The sequence below is a fragment of the Notamacropus eugenii genome, chromosome 3, assembly GCF_028372415.1.
Source record: "Notamacropus eugenii isolate mMacEug1 chromosome 3, mMacEug1.pri_v2, whole genome shotgun sequence".
Taxonomy (NCBI): Eukaryota; Metazoa; Chordata; class Mammalia; order Diprotodontia; family Macropodidae; genus Notamacropus; species Notamacropus eugenii.
The window spans coordinates 484,948,923-484,970,834 of record NC_092874.1 but is presented as its reverse complement, the minus strand read 5'-3'; the positions used below and the strand labels follow the sequence as shown (position 1 = coordinate 484,970,834).

Here is a 21,912-nt window from a genome sequence, read left to right as displayed (position 1 = left end):
TACTACACTTCCTGGAGGTCCATTTTGTGTATGAAGGGGCAGGACAGGAAAGGGGAGCCCTTGAGAAGTTAGAAGAGAATCAAATAGGAGTAAACTAAAGACTTTAGTCCTCCACAGTGTGGTTCTATTGTGTATCTGCCTGGGTCTATGATGGTACAGACAGTCCTATCCCTGCCCTTGATGGGAAATAAAGGCAAAGCACCAGCCCCTGATGGAGGCCTAAGACCTTGCCCATGACTCCTCCATAGCAGTCCAAAGGATGGCCCAGGGGAAGAGGGTGTTGGACAGGAAAGCAGTGAAAGAAGATTCTAATTTAGAACATTACTTTTTGGAAACTCATGGACTCAGGAGGATGCTCATGTGCCACAGCTGTCCATGGTGCTAAACATGGAGGAGCCTTTCAGGCTATAGTTAGCCCTCCTGGAACATGAGAACTGTAGTCATCTTTGCCTCTTCTGGTGAAAAGCAAAAGAGGCACAAAAATGCTAAAGAAAATAACACCTTAAAAAACAGAATTGGTCTAATGGCAAAAGGGGCATAAAAATTCACTGAAGAAAAGAATTCCTCAAAAAAAGCATACTAGTCAAATGGAAAAGGAGGTATGAAAATTCTCTAAATAAAATATGACTAATATAGAAATATGTTTTGAATGACATCACATATTTAAATGACATCATTTTGCTTGCCTTCTAAGTGGATGGGGGAGGAGTTGGAGAGAATTTGGAACTCAAAATTTTAAAAGAATGCTAAAAATAAATAATAAATTTTACAAAGAAAAAAATACCATTAGAGAAAAATACTGCCACCCCCAATCTGCTTCTCCCTCTGTAAGAGCCTTCTGATTCTTATAGTTTAACTTTGTGCAAATCTAAAATTTCATTATTTTCATTTTAATGGGGAAGCCAGTCCATCTGCAGAGGGACATGGCCTTGACTGTCCAAATGAGTCATGGACAAAGGTATAGAGGCAGAGAAAAGGAAAACAAGAGAACAGGAAACAGAAACAGGAACAGGACCTAGGGAAAGAAGAAAAGATGACAACTAAAAATATGTGAGTGAAGAGTCAGAAATTTGAGCAAGTAACCCTGTCTGGCTAATGGTTAGAGGGCATTTTGTTTGAGAAAATTCTTGTTACAAAATTCAATGGCTCCTGGTTAGAATTTGAACCGAATTTCCATGTTGTCTAGCTTGGGGAAGGGGGGAATACATTTGCTTGAAAAAGACAAAAATTCCCCAGGTTTCAGCTTTTCTTTTCTTTACTGGGCAGATCAAACTGGAAATACCCATCCCCTTTCTTTTGTCTGCACTCCTTTCCTCTCTCCTGGCAATTTCATTTCATTGACATAGATCCTTTTGTACTCACAGTTTGATGATGTCTGGTCCAAACATTTCTGCCGTGAGATAGCAGATGCTTTTCAGGAAGAGTTTTTCTGCAAAAATGTGGGAAATCTTTTAGTCACAACCAGTTCAACCCTGATATCTACCCGCCTGCCTGCCTGCCTGTCTGTCTATCTGTCTATCTGTCTGTCTATCTATCTATCTATCTATCTATCTATCTATCTATCTATCTATCTATCTGTCTGTCTGTCTGTCTGTCTGTCTGTGTCTGTCTGTCTGTCTGCCTGTCTGTCTATCTGTCTATCTGTCTATCTATCTATCTATCTATCTGTCTGTCTGTCTGTCTGTCTGTCTGTCTGTCTGCCTGCCTGTCTGCCTGCCTGCCTGCCTGTCTGCCTGCCTGCCTGCCTGTCTGCCTGTCTGCCTGTCTGCCTGCCTGTCTGCCTGTCTATCTGTCTATCTGTCTATCTGTCTATCTGTCTATCTATCTATCTATCTATCTATCTATCTATCTATCTATCTATCTATCTATCTGTCTGTCTGTCTGTCTGTCTGTCTGTCTGTCTGTCTGTCTGTCTGTCTATATGTATCTACACACAAAAACATATGATTATATATTTATATATTTTATTGTTGAAATTAATTTACTTTATATTGAGTCAATCAATATTTCTATCCTTATAATCAAGGTTTAGGGTAAATACTTTAACAAATAATTCTGTTGCAGATATAAAAACAATTCCTTCATGAATTGGTTACAGTCAAAGTGGTTTTTCTTTGCAACAGACATTACATCAAACACATACACAGGTAACACTGATGTTGCTGACTTTCAATCCTGAACATTTTCTAGGGCTTGCTTAGTTATAAAACATACCAAACCCTTAAAATGGCTGTATCCCAGCTATTTCCCAGACACTGAGTGAAGGGACTGGATTAATTCAGCCTGGAGTAGAGATGACATGGAAGGGTGTGTGCGTGTGTATGTGCATGCATGCGTGTGTGTGTGTGTGTGACACATGACATCTATCTTCAAGAATGAAGTAAAGGAGTTCCTAGCCTGGTCCTCCTTGGTTCTTAAGAGTAGAACCAGAACAGTAGATGGAAGTTACAAAGCAGAGACTTTAGATATGGGGTGGCATTGGGAAAATTTGCTAGTATGGAGAGTTGCCCCAAAGGTTCCATGGGATGTGCTGTCTTTGCAAGTTTCTTTCCTTTTAAAAAAAATTTAATATTTTATTTTTCCCCAATTATATGTTTGAAAATTGCCTGTTCATATTCTTTGACCATTTATCAATTGGGGAATGGGTCTTTCATATGTGTATATATGTATGTATGTAAACACACATATGTATGTATGTGGACACACATTAGACTCAGTTTTCTATATATTTGAGAAATGAAGTCTTTAGCAGAGAAAATTGCTATAATTTTTTTCACATTTATAGTTACTATGTATTTTCCTCCATTCTATTTCCCCTTTGTTTATCCTTCTCTGTCCATCCTTCAGTGTTTTGCTTCTTACTACTGACTGTTCCAATCCCACCTCGCTTCTATAAACTTCCTCTCTCCTATTCCCTTCCCCTCCTATTTCCTTTTTGGCTAAGATCCATTTCTATCCCCTATTGAAGGTGTATGTTAGTATATCTTTGAGCCAATTCCAATTCAAATAAAGTTCAAGAGTCCCTCCCCCCATCTTCCTCTACACTGTAAAAGCTCTTTCCCACTTCTTTTATGTTAGATAATTTCTATTCTACCTTTCACTTTCCCCTTCTCCCAATGTCTTCCTCTTTCTCACCCCTTAATTTTATTTTTTTTACATAATCATCCTATCATATTCAACTCATGCCTGAGCTCTCTGTCTATTTTATACTTCTTTTAATTGTCCTAATAATGATAATAATGTAATTCTTAGGAATTACAAGTATCTTATGGGAATGTAAACAGCTTAACCTTTTTGAATTCTTTGTGATTTCTCTTTCCTGTTTATTTTTTAAGATTCTTTTGAATCTTGTATTTAAAGTCAAAATTTCTATTCAGCTCTGATCTTTTCATCAGAAATGCTTCAAATGGACATTGCTTGAATGTCTATTTTCCTCCCCTGAGGAATTATACTCAGTTTTTCTGGGGAGATAATTCTTCATTGTAATCCTAACTCCTTTTCCCTCTGGAATATCACATTCCAAGTCTTCTGATCCTTTAATATAGAAGCTGCTAAATCTTTTGTAACTCTGGCTATACCTCCACAGTATTTGAATAGTTTTTTTGGAATGCTTGTGGTATTTTCTCCTTGACATGGAAACTCTGAAATTTGGCTATAATATTCATTGGAATTTTCATTTTGAGATCTCTTTCAGGAGATGATTGGTGGATTTTTTTCAATTTCTATTTTACCTTCTGGTTCTCAGAGATTAGAGCAGTTTTCCTTGGGAATTTCTGGGAAGATGATGTCTAGGATTTTTTTTTTTTGATTACAGCTTTCGGGTAGTCCAATAATTCTTAAATTATCTCTCTTTGATGTATTTTCCAGATCAGTTGTTTTTCCAAAAAGATATTTCATATTTTCTTCCATTTTTCATTCTTTTGATTTTTCATTCCTTTTTCATGTATCCTGGAGTCATTAGCTTCTACTTGCCCAATTCTACTTTTTAATGAGTCGTTTTATTCATTGAGCTTTTGTACCTCCTTTCCCATTTGTCTAGTTCTACTTTTTTAAGTAGTTTTTTTCTTTACTAAATTTTTGCACATCTTTTCCCATGTGGCCATTCCACTTTCTAAGGCATTTATCTCTTCATTAAATTCTTATCATCTGGATTTTTTCTGTTTTTTAAGATGTTATTTTCTTCAGTGTTTCTTTTTTTTTTTGTGCCTCCTTTACCAAGCTGTTGACTCTTCATGATTTTCTTACACCACTATCATTTCTTTTCCCAGTTTTCCCTTTACCTCTCTTTATTTAGGTTTTAAAACTCTTTTTGAGCTTTTCCAGGAATTCTTTTGGGACCTGAGCCCAATTCACATTTAGGGTTAGGGTTTTGTTGTCTTTTTCTGAGTTTATATTTTGATCTTCCCTGCCACCTTGATAACTTTCTATGGTCAGGAGTTGTTGTTTTGTTGTTTGCTCATTTTCTAGCCTATCTCTTGACTTTTAACTTTATATTAAAACTGGACTCCACTCCCAGAGTGGAGGGGCCACTGTTCCAAGCTTCAGGGTTTTTGTGCACTTGTTTTCAGAGCTAGTTCTGGGAATCTGCAAGTTTTCAGTTCTTCCAAAGTGGTATGATCTAAGGAGAGGTGTGTTTACTACTCTCTTGGTCTATGCTCTGGTCTGTGAGTGACCACAAGCACTCTTTTCTGCCCTGGAGCTTCTCCACTCCCCTGAATCTCCAAGCTCTGATGTGCTAGTGTTCCTCCTTATCCTGGGACTGGGACCCAGATCTGAGTATGGGCAATACAACAGAATTCCGCACTCAGTGCCGGCAAAGGGATCCCTGTAACCTCCTTCTGACCAGTTGTATGAATTCTCTTACCATCTGTGGGCTGAGAGTTCTACAAGCAGCTGCTCCCCTTGCTGATTCAATGGACCCCAAGGTCCGCTGCTTGTTTCCTGGGGCACAGCCTGCACTAGATTGTGCTTCAATCTTATCCTGGTATGATCAACCTTTCCTGCCAATGTTCTAAGTTTTCTTGTACTGGAAAATTGTTTCACCCTGTCCTTTTGTTAGTTCTGCCACTCCAGAACTTTGAGGTGTTGTGGAAAGTTATTTGAAGGACAATTTGGGAGAGCTCAGATGAGTGCCTGCCTTTTCTTCTCCAGCTTGGCTCCACTCAATGTGCTGTCTTTGGAAGCAGTGGGTTTCCCCTCTTTGGAGGTCTTCAGAGACCAGAGCCTCCCTTGTTGGGGATAGTGTAGAGGGGATCCTCAAGGAAGAATTTGTACTAAGTGACCCCTGAGGCACACCCAGGGCTGAAATCCTGGCAACCTCATAATAATGATAAACTAGGAAAGACAGCCCCTTCCACAAGACTCAATGAAACAGAGTAAACTACCATCTTTCCAGTGATTATAGACTAGGAATATCACCCAGTATAATACATATAATGTACTTTGCAAATCTGAAAACACTAAATGAACATCAGTGATTATTAAGGCACTTTCCATTCATTATCTTGCAGCAGTAGCTTTGCCAAGCTCTGTGAGGTGCTGTATAGCCTCCCATTTCAGACAAGGAAGTATGTTCAAAGAGCCATGATTACACAGGTAGGAAGCCTCAGAAATGGGCTCTGGACTGAAGTCTTCTTGACTTCAAGGCTACTCTTCAATTGGCTCTCCCAGACTGCCTTTCCCAACCAACTCTTAATGCTAAAGTTATCAATTCTAAAATCATCTTGGGATTTGGGGAAATCATTGAGCTGATAGCATGAAAAAACATTAGAGATAATCATAATGGCTGGCATTTCTTTGTCCGGGGCTTTAACACTGGCAAACGCTATGCAGATGCCATCTCATCCGATCCTCATGACAACCCTGTGAGGCAGGTGCCATTATTATTTCCTTTCCGTTGTTGAAAAAATAGATGAAAAGAAGTTAAGGGACTTGCCCACAGTCACAGAGCCTAACATATGTCTGAGGTAGGATTCAAACTCAGATCTTTCTGACTCTGAGTCAGTCATGGGCTTTACTCATTATGCCACTCAGCTGCCACTTGGAAGGGACTGTAGACATGATCTACCTTGATCTGTGATTCCAAGACCAGCTTCTTCCTGCTCTCCTGGGCTGCCTCTTGGAAGGGGGTGACATATATGTGTGCTCGATTGTCTGTCTGTAATGAGCTTCAGGCACTTGATGATTTTTTGATTTCCCCCAAAACCCTGTGAACTACAAACTCCAGTTATTGTCACCCCATTTGATAGATGAAGAGACTGGATCTCAGAGAGGTAAAAGGATTTACTCCAGGTCACCTCATTAGTAAATGTCAGAGGTGGGATCAGAATCAGGTCCAAGTGTAGCATTCCCTCCGTTATGTATACAAAGCTGCGTCTTCCTGCTGGGATCACTCCAGTGTTGACTGTGCCTCTGACAGACTCCTATGTTTATTTTAACGATGCCTTTAGCCTTGACATTCATAGCCATCGTTAGAAGGCAAACATGTATCGTCTTTGTTTTCTTCTTCTTGGCACAGAAAATTGGAACGTTGACGAAGACTTCATTTACTAAAGATGAAGGAACCATGGCTTGTGCCCAAACAGAGAAGCTGAAATATCTTACGGCCAAAGATAGTCTCCTGTCATGTGCAATTAAAAAAAATCATGCCTGGGCTATTCCCCTATCCCAGGGAGAGAAAGGGGCAGTTGGGTCTCTTTGCTACACATCAGCAGCAACACAACAACAAAGAACATCATGTGGGAGAAAGAAGATTCTTTGTGTGACCTCTTATCCTCACCAAAACTTTTGACTCTGGTTCTATTTCATGGGATTGTGATGAAGTGCTGGGTTCTCTATAAAATGCTATAATCTATTAGGATGTTCTTATGAGATGCGACAACTACTGTAGGTACTTTGAAAGGAAGAGGAAACCAGAGGCAGTGGGTGATATAGTGGGTGGAGCATTGGCCCTGGTGTCAGGAAGACATCACTTCAAACAGTCACTAGCTGTGTGACCCTGGGCAAATCACTTCACTCTGTGTGCCTCAGTTTCCTTATGTGTAAAATGAGCTGGAGAAAGAATGACAAAGCATTCCAGTATCTTAGTCAAGAAAACCCCAAATGGGGTTGTGGAAAGTGGACATGATTGAACAACAATAAATTGTGGGCAAGTCACCTGACTTCTCCGTTTGCCTCATCATAAGATGGTGATCATAATAGCACTTCCTTCTGAAGGTTTGTGGGAGGATCCAATAAACCTATGTCTGTAAAAATCTTTTGCCAGCTTCAAAGTACCAGAGAAATGCTGGCAGATCTGATGATCTCCCCAACAACTAAAGCAGGTCAACAGAGGGAGAGGCTTCCCCTCCGGGAAGATGGATTAGAGATGATTCCTGGTCAGGTTCTTATTGGACTAGAGGGCCACTCAGCACCCCAATCCCAGGCTCACCAAGCTCGAGTGTTTAGTTCCAGACGAAAGGGGCCCAGGCAAGGCTCACCTGCCCTCACCGATTGGGTGCGGAAGTAGGGGGAAGGGAGAGCAGTATCAGAAATGATTTGTATTCAGAGTTCACAGTGTGAATAATGGGGGACTTGGTGCTATGCTGGTGAATTACCTCCTTGGATTCTGGTGACCATGTTCTCAGGATCAAAGCAGAAGTGTGCAGTGTGACTTGAATGTGTGCTGTGATGATCCCTTTGAAGGCAAGAGGCAGGCTGCAGATCTGGGAGTGGGAGGGAGGGAAGAGGACACACATGGCTTGCACCATGCATTGGATGTGGGATAGGAAGAGACCTGGGTTTGAATTCAGGTTCGGACAGTTACCAGCCATCGGACTTTCAGTCACTCATGTGACTTTTCTCTGAGCCTTGCCTTCAAAATGGGGAGGCATCAAAAACATCACTGGGATATTGTACTCAAGGGGGAAAGCACATGGTGAACCTTCAAGTCTCAGGTGAATAATAATCATTGCTTCCTGTTCTGATTGTTCATGAAATTCACAGAAGATGATGTTCATGAAAGTTCCCAGGAGATGAATGTGGGAGGGCTCATCAGTCAGGTAAGAAAAGGGAACAGAGGGCTGGCCAAGGACGGGACTGGTGTTTGGACCAGGATCTGGCCTTTGCCCTTGAAGGAAAGCAAGTGGAGGATTTGTGCCTCGGAGGAAGACAGCAAGCCTGAGACCCCCAATCCAGCAACATCCCGGTCATCTGCGTAAGAAGTTCTGGCTGGGAGGACAGCTGCCTTTGTCTGGAGACCTCAGGTCTGCCAAACCCTTTCCATTCCTGATCTCATTTGATCCTCACAAGTGCTTTGGTGAGGAGGCGCTTTTGTTATTCCCATTTTACGGATGAATATCCTGAGGCAGAGAAATGGGCGAGGACAAGACAAATGCCTTCTGTAACATTCCTGCCCTAGAGTGGGGGTGCTGTCATTTGTCATCATCACAGGAGAGCAGCCCCCATATCAGGTGATGGATGGAGAAGGTGTGGCAGTGCTGGATGGGTTGGGGGAGGCTTCTTTGATCTTCCCTGGCTCTATTGGGAGGCCAGAGAGGGACTCTTTTCTCCCACAGGCTGCTTTGGTGACCTGGGGCACCTTGAAGGTATAGACAAATTTGTGAGGGGTCTTAGAAATCCTCTTTAACAGTAACCAGAGCTGATCAAATTGCTTTATATTGTTCTTAGTGATTCCTCCTCCCCACCACCCCTGCCAATGCCTTTCTAATAGGTGGAATGAATCAATATGTAGACATTTCTGTATAGGGAGACACTACTGGCATGATCTTGAGCAAGTCACTTAATTTACCTGAGCTTTGCTGTGAATTGGGGAGGGGGTTCACCAGGTGGCTTCCGGCTCTAAGTCCATGGGTATGTGGTTCCCCTTGAGAGCAGGGACTGTCACCATTGTCTTTGTAACCTAACTGCGTACTACTATAGGTGTTCCTTGGATGACCGTTGATTGACTGATTTACACTCCCTCCATCTCACGCACCCCCACATTTTCCTCCCCTGCTGGAGAAGAGAACTAATCAAGAACGAAGGGATGGGTTTTGCCTTTTCTGGTTATATGAACTTTGTATAGAAATGTTTCAAGAAACAGGCTTGGTGATAGCAGGGATTCTCTTGAACCCTAGGGTCTCTGCCAGCAACAAGCTCCATCTAGCTAACAATTCCTTCAGCTGAATTATTCTCTTTGTCAAGTGGAAATGGGACTTGTTTCTTTCTCGTTACATTGGACAGGGCCTCCGTGTCTCCAGGGATGCAGGAACAAAAGACTCACACACCTCCCAATATCTATTCAGCATTTACAGCCTAGCATATTTGAGAACTGGGCTCCTTGGTAGAAAGGAGCCACAGGGAATGAAGACAGAATCTTTCTTGCCATCAGGGCGAATCTTTGACTTAAAGGAAAAATGACCAGGGTGACCTCAAAGAGAAGGTTTTCCCACCATTAGTAAAAAAAATCTATCTCTTCAAGCAGTTCATTCATTCCAACTCTTTCCAGTCTGAGTCATTCTAATGAGTGAGATGAGTCAATATGCAGACCTTTCTAGCTGAAATTACAAACCAAGTGTACATTATAACTCTTGTGTCCCCCTCCTCATTTGGACCACGATCCAGTGTCTTTGGGGTGACTCTGGAATGGGCAGCGGGCAAGTAAAGGCAGATTCAGATCAGTTTCAGTTCTTGTGAAATCGATCACTGATTTCAATGATGCCAATCACCTGGAATCTTATTTGGGTTTGGGGTTTGTGCATCCTGTGGATTGTAAACATTGTCCATGGCTTGAGGGGCTTTAAAATTTACTAAATTATTTCCTTACAACAACTCTGTGAGCTTGGCAATGAAAGTGGGATTATCCCATTTTCCAGATGTTTATGCTGAGGGACAGAGCACTCCTTGTCCAGGACTGTACCCTCTGAGTGTCCAAGTCTGGGCTGGATCTGCTAACTTGATGATGGCATGAGGCTGTGTGTGTGTGTGTGTGTGTGTGTGTGTGTGTGTGTGTGTGTGTGTGTGAAACCAGAAAAGCTGCCCATAATAATGAATCATTTAATTAACCTGCCCTGGACGGCTGGCAGCGTGCAGCACAGCAAACAGTCTGTGATAAATGGCCAGGGGAGATAGTATTGAGGCAGAAAGGACATTATGAATGAGCCACATAAAATAGCCATTGGATCATCCACTTCTTATTCCCTGAGTGACCACAGCAATTTCTGTCTTCACTTCAAAAAATAAGAGACTCTCAGGGCCGTGTGTGTGTGTGTGTGTGTGTGTGTGTGTGTGAGAGAGAGAGAGAGAGAGAGAGAGAGAGAGAGAGACAGAGAGAGAGAGAGAGACAGAGAGAGAGAGAGAGAGACACACACAGAGAGAGAGAGAGACAGAGAGACAGAGACAGAGAGACAGAGAGACAGAGACAGAGACAGACAGAGAAAGAGACAGACAGAGAGACACAGAGAGACCCTCTGTGAGTTCCTTGCAGGTCTGTTCTCCCTGGGATGGCTCTCTTGCAGGGGACAGGCAGCTACCTGACTCTTCCTGGAAAGACCCTTTCCTGGATAAGCCTTCAAACCAAAAGCCTAAAATTAACCCTTCCTGGGATGCTGCCAGGACCTCTACTTACCAGGGAGGTAGCTGCATAGTCTCTCCATCTCCTCCTGTGCTGTAGAGTTGTGGACTTGTACCAGCTGTTCCACTATGGACACTATCAGCACACACCCTGAGAACAAACAAAGGACAGTTTTGTTCAACTCATGTAGAGACTGGGCATGGGTCTTTCAATCAACAAACACTGATTAAGCACTTACTGGGTGCCAGTTACTAAACTAGGCAATGATTTTCAAGCAAAACTAGGAACTTGCTGGAAGAGGGGAGATGGGAAATCAGTATAGTGAGTTAATGAGAGGAACCACAATAAGTCAAAGGGGGAGAGTCAGAGAGACCAGAGAGAGACAATGCTTGGAGTTCTCTGAGCAGCCTTCAGAACTGGACCAGATCCATTTGAGTCCAGAAGTTGGGGTGCCCTGGGCCAGAGACTATGTCACGAAAGCAAAGAAACAGCAATGTCCTCAAATCCTCCTCCTCGCCCCTCATATACATACTACTTATGACCGCTTAGAAGGATCCAATGAATGATAAAATCATTTATCTTGGTTTCTTTAATTTTCCCCTAAACATACAATGATTCATTTTCTATGGTAGTCTACATCATAGGTAGACGATGATCTTTATTTCACCCCAAAGAGAGAGGGTAGAAAACAAAGGACTCCCAGTTACTTATAAACAATCAGTGTAATTATCTCATATTGCCCACAGGTCTTACCTTTCTCCCCAGGTCTTACATCACTTCCCTCTCTTCCGCAACCCCTGTGGCTTGTATTCCCCTCATAAGGTAAACAGATTTAGTGTTAATGAGGTGATTCCTGCCCCCAAGTAGTGATTATTGTTACTTTCACTCCTGAGCCCTGGGGTGTTTGCCCAAGGGCCCGGATGCTTCCCACAGAATGAAAATGGGCTTGGGGCTGCTAGATGAGTAGCCCCTTCCTTTTGTACCTACTCTCTCCAAATGAATTGCAGTAAGATCAAAACTAGAAAAAGCCCAAGGCTTTGTTTCCTGAATATTGTGATTTGGTCTCTCACTGCTGCTCCAGTTTCATGGCCAAGGATCTCATCCTCCTCGTCTCCCTAAGTCTGGTTCTGTCAGGAGCCTCTCCCCCAGTTCTATGAGCCTGGGTCTCCCTCTTGAATTTGGAGTTGCTAGAGGCATACTTGAGGCTTATTTTACAGACCAGGATCTCCTCACTAGAAGGTTGGGGTGCAGGAACACTCTCCCCTTGAAGGCGGGGTACAACCACAAAGCACTTCCTCCCAGCCTGGATCCAGGTTGTCAGAATGCAGGCAATATGGCTTTTTCAGCCTTCCCCTGACCAGTGCTGCCTTCACTGGAGCTGGTTGGGGCATGACTGCTTGGTTCCTGGGCTGTGTTGATGCCCAGGCTCTGCTCTGTGTTCTCCGGCTCCATGCTCAACTTTCTCCAGACTTCTCTGATTAGGATGAAGGGGACAGCTGCCAATGACCTTTCTAGCCCAGCACAACAGAGCAGCTTTGGCTCACACTAGTCTGAGGCAACAATCTTAATCAATTTACAACAGCCTACACTGGTCAGTTCATCCCCAGTCCTTTCCTAAGTCTCAGTCAAAGATTTCCAAGGCTTCTCCCATCAACTTCTGGAGAGTCAGGAGTTCTGGAGAGAAGCTGGCCCTTGTGATGGTTTCTCCCCATGACTTCATTGTCTCTCATCTCCAGTCTGGGCTCTTTGTTATGGGTTCATTATAGGAGAAGACTCCAAAGCTGAACCCCTATTTCACAGTCAATGTCCTTTTCAGGCAGAACAGTGTGTTCTGTAGCAAACTGATCCCATGTATCATCTGGAATCAAAGGAGTGAGTTGATGGCAGCCTTGCGCCACTCCTGGGGGGCTGATTTCACTCGACCTTATCAATGGGAAAATATGGAGGGGGCTTAATGGATGAGGACAGCAGGGATGGCCAGTGTGTGTGTGTGTGTGTGTGTGTGTGTGTGTGTGTGTGTGTGTGTGTGTGTGTCCTTCATTGCTGAAGAAGACCATGCCATCAGAGAAATGATGACATGACTTGCACTTGACTTTGGGTGAGGGAGGGCTGTGCAGGTCACCAGCCTCACTTCTCCTCCAGAGCCATCTGAATCCAGTGACCAGATATTCATCAGGATGACTGGAGATGACCCAGGATGAGGCAATTGGGGTTAAGTGACTTGCCCAAGGTCACACAGCTAGTGAGTGTCAAGTGTCTGAGGTGAGATTTGAACTCAGGTCCTCCTGACTCCTGCACAGGTGCTCTATCCACTGCACCACCTAGCTGCCCAGGATGGCCAGTGGTGACATTAGCAAAGCTGATACTGCTGTCAGAGTGGATAGATGTCCTTGTGAATGCCATTGTCTGGGGACAGGCATGAGTCACTGTGACTCTGGCTGTCCCCTGGATGATTGAGGAGAGCTCAGTGTCCCAAATGACAGAAGCTACCCAGAATGTTCAAACTTTTGACTAAAGTAGCAAATCAGCTCTTTGAAACCGAGTTCACATTTATACATGCATTTCAGCAGCTGCAAAGCACACCACCACCATGAAGAGGGCGATATGAACGTTATCATTCCAAGTTTACCGATGGGGAAACTGAGCTTCTAAGAGCTTGTGCGACTTGTAACAACACAGTCCTCGAAGACACTCTACAAATATCACCTCATTGGGCCCTTTCCTGGGGGAAAGTGTTTCTATTAACCTCATTTTAAGGTGGGAGAAGCTGAGGTGTATCAAGGGGCTACTTGCTCTGAGTCACCCCTACAGTGAGTGTCTGAGGTCTTCCTGGCTTTAGGCTCTGTGCTCTAACCACTGTACATCCCAGATGCCTTCTCCTGTTGCTTCTGGGCAGGCAGGGGCTTTTCAGTACTTCTGAGTCTTCTTAATTTCTTTTGTTATTTTGGGAAAACAAAGGTGGGGGTTTCTCCCAGAAGCTCCTCAGCACTCCTGGATAAAAATGGAGAATCATTTGGCAGATAAAAGGAAATGAGAAGAGGAAGCAGCAGCTTGGAAGGCCTTGGAGAACCAGCTCTTTCATCCTTTGCCTCATGTCACAGGAATGACTATCAAAGAGGCTTGGAACCTTCTCAGACCCTAGGCTCAGAGAAGAAGCAGGGTGGGTATCTGCAACCCATCCACGTGGGGCCCAGAGGCAGTGAGGGAAGAATGTATCTCCCTTGTCCTACTGGAAGCTGTGGGATGCCTGCCAGCAAATGAGGAGGAGGAGGAGGAATAGGAGGGAGAGAAGCCAGCTGTATACAGCTGTGTCCCTGTGGGCAGAGGAGACTTAGGGGGACAGGATGAAGCTCACTTGATTTTGGAGAGCTGCAGAACTAGGGGGAGGTCCACCTTGGTTGGGCACGTACGCCCAAAGAAACTCTGCACATACATTAGAGTTGCTCTTCTGAGGGCTATCAGATGTGGGAAGAGATGAGGGTAAGCTTCCTGTAGGCAGAAAGACCTGAGTTCAAATCCAGCCTCAGGTACTTACTAGCTGTGTGACCTTGAAGAAGTCATTTCACCTCGACTTGCCTCAGTTTCCTTAATTGCAAAATAATTATAGCACCTACCTCTCATGTTTGCTGTGAGGATCAGATGGCACAGAATAAATACTTGGAGTGAAGAGGGATCGGGAAAGGCTTCCTGTAGAAAGCAGGATTTGAAGGCAGCCCCAGTATCCCTGGGCTGAAGAGTGTCATGCTCCTGCCATTTCAGGCGAGTCAGGCAAGCTGAGATTTTACAGGAACACAGTGACCGATGAAGTTAAATTCCACAGCTGCCCTGGACTCTTCCTGATGGTGGTCCTGGGCTGGGGCACTCAGGGAAGCACCTCACATGCCATTCTCTCTCCTGGCCACCCTTCTGCCCTGGAATCACCTGGCCATCAGCTCCCATAGATGTCTATGGAAAGGAGATACCTGGCCCACCACCGCCACGCTGCTCTAATGCATTCCCTAGTTTGGTCTCTAACTCCCTGTTGCTCTGTCATTCTGTGCCTGATGCGGCTTCACCACTCCCAGCAAATAACAGTGTTACCCATTTCATGTAAACTTCCTGGCTGCAACCAGTCTCCATAGGGATAGAAGCACCAACATTCAGTCAAATGACCACGTCTTCAGCTCCCATGCCTTCTCTGTGCTGTTGTACCAAAAGCTGCATTTTGTGGGCTGACCTGAGATCCAACACCTTTCAACACTGTTTTTTATATAAAAGTGTGTTTCAAGCTCCAAATCACTCTACTACACCAACAACCAGAGACGTCATCAATCCAGATGATGATCCAAATCCAAATGATTTGATCACATCCTATCCGCACCTGTGCAGCTCTTGGCTTTGTCCTCCTAGAAATCCATGTGGTTCTCCCAGTGTGTTCTCTGAACATTGTGTGGATACCAGTGAGGCACATGTAAGCTCCTTGTGAGAAGGGATTATTTCACTCTTGTACCTAGGACAGTGCCTGAAACACCGTAGGGACTTAATAAATGCTTACAGCTTAATTGACTGACGGATGGTCTTTCTGACGGTTATTCCTTAAGCTTGCATTCTCTATGATTAACTCTTCTTCCCTCTCCTACCCCCACCGCCCCCTGCCCCCAGCCTACATGTTCTCTGTGATTTTTTATGCCACTTTCCCCAAATAATAAATAATTCTTTACTTTTAATGGTCACATCACTGCCTTTTGGGTGATTCTGAATTTTAGTTTTTCAAAGACTGGTGTTCCGTGACTCATAGACATACACAATGCCCATAGAATGCTGGCATTAAGAAGATGAGGTGGGTCTTTAAGAGAGAAACCTGGGGTCATTGAAAACACTGAGTAATTTCCTAAAGGAAATTCAGTCTTTTCTTCACTTCTGGGCTCACCTCATTTTCCATTTTCAGTATTTATCTAAGCAATACACACTATTAGACAAACTCCATGAATTGCCCAATCAATCACATATCAGAGTTTTCATCCACTTGGTTTTTCCCATGGGGATTGTTAGGCCAAAGTCTTTTGAGTGATTATAGGTCTCCTAGGAGGCTCTACAGTGCTCTTGGGTTTGGTGCAATTTGTATGGTGTCATCGGCAAATAGGAACCAGGTTACATTTGAGGTTTGGAAACACACCCCCTCTGGAAGTTGGCAATGGCCCAATTCAAGCTGGAGTGGCAAAGAATCACATAACGATATTTGCCCTCTTCTGATCATAGCAAGATTGGGTGGGAAACATTTGCAAGAACTTTGTGGGGAACAGAAGAAGATCATTCTGGTTGAAGTAAAAGAACTCCGATGGAGAGATAAGTGATGACATTAAAAAGAACAGGAAGCCAGAGGACTATCTGGGGGAATATCTTCAAGCCTATGTTAAAAAGCTAATATACTTAATGAGAGAGTGATAGTAATATTTGAGTATTCAAACATGATCAAGCAAATTTCAATCCAGGCTATGACTTTTAAGAAAGCCTAGCAGAGATCAGGTGGACCTGGGAGAGGCAGTGAGTGAGGCAGAGTCCTTCTTGGATGACACATTGGTATCTGGGCATCCAGATCAGTTGGGCGCTGGAGGTCCCTGATATTTCACATCCTCTCCATGCTAGGGCCCTAGAAGAAAACTCCCACAGCTTCACTGCCTGTTTTCAGGTGACGAGAATAACTAGCTGTTGGATAGTTCCTTAGGGTTTATTAAGTACAAACTTTCCTCTTTTAAAATAAGCTTTGTTTGATGTCTTTTGGTGTTTTTTATGTGACTGTTTCCCCCAGTCATTTTCCCACTTGATCATCCTGAGGGCCATCCCATAGAACAAGGACAAAAAATGGAAAAGGAAAGCAACCTAACAAGCCGTGCAGTGTCTACCACCTGCGGCCCTCCCTCCTTCGCAAAGGGGCTGAGTGGGAGGGTCTTCTCATATCTCTTCTTTCAAGTCAGCCTTGTTCGTTACAATTTTGCAACTTTCATCATTTTTTGTGGTTCTTTCCATTTGGGTTACATGTAGTTATAAAGAACATTGTTTGCTGAACTCTGCTTTCAGTAAGTTCTTTCTTCACAGGAAACCTGGGAGCTAGGTAGCAGCCCCATTGGACTACAGAAGAAACTGAAACTCGGACAAGCTAAGGTGTGTGTCTGGGCTCCAAGGTCCATGTCATTTCCAACTGCAAGATCAGGTCTCAATCGCTTCCTTTGACCTACTTTCCCACCTGTGCTGTAGAGCCCAGTTGCTGGGTAAACCACAAACGCAAATTCTCAGTCTGCAAATTCTCTAAAGGCCATCAGAGAAAAGCGTGCTGAGTCTTTCACGTAAATAAATAAACCAACCAACTGCTGAATGGAGAGGATGTGGCATTAGCAATGTGGGCATATGACTTTTTTTGTGTGTGAAAGTTTCAGTGTCTGAAATGGGACCTTTGAAGGAAAACATTTCCCCCCATTAGCTGTAGCTCTTGATACATGGGTGGTAATTTGAAGAATTTGGAGAGTGGCATGGAGGGGATGGGTGGTGTCTGCTGGGGGAGGGGAAGGTATAGACAGAAGGAAATGATCCATACTTGGCTTTTAATTTCCTTAGTTTGCGGAAAATTTCCTCTATCAAAATGAGAGAAATAGTTTGAACAAGAAATCATCTCCTCTAAATAGTAAACATGGTACTGTCTCAATCTGCTTGATTAATTTTAACAAGCCATCATTTTCATTACCCAGAAGCAGCCCCCAAAGTCACAGAATGGGAGCATTTGAGAGCTAGAAAAGCCCTCCTCCTCATTTTCTTTTTGACAATGTCAAGGATGCTCAAACTCATAGGGCATGGAACTGAGCATGGACCAATCATGAAGCATCATGAATAACCTGACTGCCAAGAGAGTGATTGCTGACCCCAAGCCCACAAAAGTCATGTGTAAAAGATGAAGACAAGCAGTTAATTCTTTGCTGAGTGTAAGGGACCAGGCAACAAGCCCTTGAAAAACCAGCAGGTGGAAGCTATATGGTTACTGTCTTTAAAGATTAGACCATGCCAGCATATGGAGGGGGACCTGTCCTGTTGGTGCTTTTTCTGGCAAGCCTCTGATGTATATCACTGGTACAGCGGGGTGTACTCCATTTTCTACTTTTGCTTAACATGCATGCCCTGCCAAGGTCATGTGTCACTGGCTCCAAACATGGTTTTTCCTGACCTCTGGAGAGTAGAATCCTATTCTGAGGCCCCTGTATCAAGAGGAGGCTGTCCTTAGGAGTGAATTGAGTGACAGCCAACACGCTGAAAGGGCAGTAGCCAGTAATGGTAGAATGGTCTCTTTTAGAAAACCAATGAGAAGCCACAAATGAACTCTCAAAGAAAAAAAAAACAACAAAACTGGATGAATTTAGAAGCAAATTCTACATAACATTTAAAGAACAATTAATTCTAATACTCCAGAAACTGTTAGAAAAAATAGGTAAAGGAAAAGGTCCTGCCAAATTCCTTCTGCATTGAGGAGAGTCAAAACAGAGAAAGAAAACTCTAGGCCAATTTCTTTAATTATATTGATGCAAACATTTAAAATAAAATATTAACATGGAAACTACAACAATGTGTCCCAAGATTATACAGTAGCACAGGCAGCGAGGTGGCACAGGGGATAGAACTCTGGATCTGGGGCCAGTAAAACCTGAGTTCAAATCTGGCTCCAGATACTTACTAGCTGAGTGGCCTTGGTTTAATCACTTAAACCCCTTTTGCCTCAGTTTCTTTGATAATAAAATGGGAATAATAATAGCACCTACCTTCTAGGGTTTTTGTGAGGATCAAATGAGATATATTTGTAAAGTGCTTAGCCCAGCAACTGGCCCATGTTGCCATGTAAATGCTAGCTATTATTTGATTGTGATGCTGCTGCTGGATTTCTATCAATTAAGTAAGGTTGGTTCAATATTAGGAAACTGTAAATATCATTGACTATATTAACGAGAAAATGGGAAAAGTTATATAAGTACTTGAATAGATGCAAGAAAATCTTTTGACAAAAATAGAATATTCATTCCTTTTAAGAACACTAGCGAGCACAGGAATTAATGGAGCTTCCCTTAAAATGATAGGTAGCAACATCTAAAGCCAAGATAAAATGTTGTCTGTAATGGGGTAAACTCGGAGCCTTCCTCATAGAATCAGGGATGAAGTAAGGATGCCCACTATCACCAATATTATTCAATATAGTGCTAGAAATGCTAACTCTAGAAATAAAACAAGAAAAAGAAATTGAAGGAATAAAAATAAGCAATGAAGAAACAAAACTATGACTCTTTGCAGATGACATGATGCTATACTTAGGGAATCCTAGAGAAGCAACTAAAAAACTAGTCAAAACAATGAACAACATTAGCAAAGTTGCAGGACATAAAATAAACCCACATAAATCATCAACATTTCTATATATTGCCAACAAAACCCAGTGGGAAGAGATATGAAGAGAAATTCCATTTAACATAATGATGGAAAGTAAAAAAAAAATGATTAGGAGTCTGCTTGTCAACATGCACACAGTAACTATGTGAACACAATTACAAATGCTTTTCACATAAGTAAAGACAGATCTAAACAACTGGAAAAATATTAATTGTCCATGGGGAGGCCGAGCCAATAATAAACATGACAATACTCCTTAAACCACTTATTCAGTGCCATACCAATCAAACTAACAAAAATGACTTTATAGAACTATCAAAAATAATAACAAAATTCATTTGGAGGAAAAAAGATAAAAAAATAGTTTTTTACAACTTGGCTAATGTGGGGAGAAAAAAGAATATCAAGGGAATCAATGAGGAAAAGCAGAAAGGAAAGCAGTCGAGCAGTACATATAGGATTTAGGGAAAATATTTGCAGCAAATTTCTCTGATAAACATCTTATTTCTAAGATGTATAGGTAACTGAATCAAATTGATAAGAATAAGACCCATCATCCAATTGATAAATGATTAAAGGATATAGATAGGCATTTTTCAAAGGAAGAAATCCAAGCTATTAATAGCTGTATTAAAAAACACTTGAAATCACTAACAATTAGAGAAATGCAAATTAAAATAATACTGAAGTACACACTCATCAAGCTGGTTAACATGACAGAAAAGAAAATGATAAATTGTGGAGGGCATGTGGAAAAATAGGGACATTAATGTGCTGTTGGTGGGGTTGTGAGCTAGTCCAGTCATTTTGCAGAAGATTTAGAAACTATCCTCAAAGGGCTATAAAACTGTGCACATACTCAGACATGGTAATATCACTCCTAGGTCTGTATCCCAAGGAGATTGAAGAGAAGGACCCATATGTACAGAAATATTTAGAGTAGTTCTTTAAGTAGTGGCAAAGAATTAGGAGATGCTCATCTATTGGGGAATGATTGGATAAGTAAGTTATAGTAAATAGATGTAACGGAATATTTCTATGCTGTAAGAAATGATGAAGGGGATGGTTTCAGAAAGAAATAGAAAGACTTATATGAACTGATGCAAAGCCAAGCCAGTAGAACCAAGAGAATATTGAACATCTCACAGCAGTATTGCAGTGACGATCAACTGTGAAAGACCTAACTACTCTGATCGTAACAATGATCCAAGACAATTCCAAAGGACTCATGATGAAAAACTCTCTTCCAGAGAGAACTGGTGGACTCAGAGGACACATTGAGGCATTTTCCTTTTTTTTCTTTTCACTTCTTTTTTTCTTTTCTTTTCTTTTCTTTCTTTTCTTTCCTTTACTTTTTCTCTTTTTTGGGGCATGGCTAATATGGGAAATTGTTTTGCATGACTACATATATATATATATATATATATACATACATATATATATATTTGTAATGGGTTTTGTTTTTCTTACCTTCTTAATGAGTGGGGGAAGGAGAGGAAGAAGGGAGAGAATTTGGAACTGAAAACAGAATAAAATTGAATTTAACAATAATAGACATGGGATGGGAGAGGGACAATGGCAGTCACGTCTCTTCCTCCCTAGACCTGACTAGTTATGGATCATGTGGGACTGCTGAATGACCATAAGCATGTGGCCTGGCACAGCTTTAATCCTCTATTAGGGAAGTGCAGAGTTTTACTGAAGGGTCAGATCTCAGAAGTGAGAGGGACTGATCGCAGCTAACTCCAGGGGACTCAACAATCTCCAGACACGTGCAGAAAGAGGTTCCCCCAGGCCATTCCTCATTGCAGTGGTGGTCACCAAGCTGCCTCTCCATTCTCATTGCCATTTTCATAGTATCACACAGGACAGAGACAAGCCCCAGACACCACCTAACACCCCAGCTGCTTCCTCACTCCCTTAGACCCTACCTGCCCTCAGTGACAACAGATGGCCCCACTTTTAAGATGGAAGAATCTCCCTGTTCCTCATATAGTCTCAAGGACAGCTCCTTGGGTGCTGGATCCTTTAAAAGCCCATCCAAGCAAACATCCATGAATGACTGACTCATCTCGGATGTGGTCATTCATCCAACTCTGAATCCACCAGATGTTCTGAGACTTCAGCAGCTTGGGGCAGTAGAAAGAGCCCCTGATTTGGAGTTCAGGGACCTTGGCTTAAGTTATGGCTTTGATTTTTGCTACCTATGTGATGCTGGGCAAATCACTTAATGCCTCTAGGTCTCAGTTTCTTCATATGTAAAATGGGCTTGGGAAGGTGAATTCAGTGACTTCCATGGTCCTTTCCAGGCCTAAGTAAGTGAACTTCCTCTTGTCTTGTCTGTGAAGTACATGCCCAAGTCTAGGGTTAGTGCTCAGTCTCCTGCTGTGCTGGACATTCACAGAGTGGAAGTTTACAGAGCCTTGTTTCTCCTTGTTTGAGAGACAATGACTCAAGATCTCCTGGTACTGTAACCCCAAGTACCTGGAACTGGCCCTGGATTCCAGGCTTGGAGGGGCTTTCTGGGCCCACCTGGAAGGCATAAGGGTCAGGAAACTCTCCAGCCCTGGGTGACCAGTCTTAGAAAGAAGGTTTGACAAGTGGGGAGGGGGGTGCGAAACACCTTTGTTTGCAAACATCTCTGTGAGGGTTTGGAAGGCGGGGGAGGGAGGGAGGCATCCCCAGGGTGGCATGGCCTGTGTGAAGACGACTTGTGGCTAAACTAGACTGGTGTTCAGTGCCAGGGATCCAGCAGCCACACTCCGAGAGATGAAAGGCCCGTCCCTCCCCCAGTCACGGCTCAGGGCTGACCACTTGAAGGTTTTACACAGCGCTCTCTTTATGGGAAGTTTGGTAGAGTGTTGTTCTTATTTTACTGAAGAGGAAACCAAGGCTTAAAAAGCCTATCATGTGGCCAAAAACTGTAAGAGACAGAATTTGAAAGTGGCTCTACATCCTTG

General features: G+C 42.9%; 1 protein-coding gene across 3 annotated transcripts in view; it reads right to left on the bottom strand.

Annotated features, from left to right (window-relative positions):
* The window catches only part of AOAH (acyloxyacyl hydrolase), a 108,339-nt gene that overhangs the window by 85,178 nt on the left and 1,249 nt on the right, over positions 1–21,912 (bottom strand). For all 3 annotated transcript variants that reach the window (XM_072599138.1, XM_072599137.1, XM_072599136.1), the window contains exons 3-4: positions 10,607–10,702; positions 1,363–1,429 (exon numbers count right to left, since the gene is read on the bottom strand). In XM_072599138.1, coding sequence (XP_072455239.1) covers positions 1,363–1,429; positions 10,607–10,702 — 163 coding nt within the window. The remainder of the gene's footprint in view (positions 1–1,362; positions 1,430–10,606; positions 10,703–21,912) is intronic.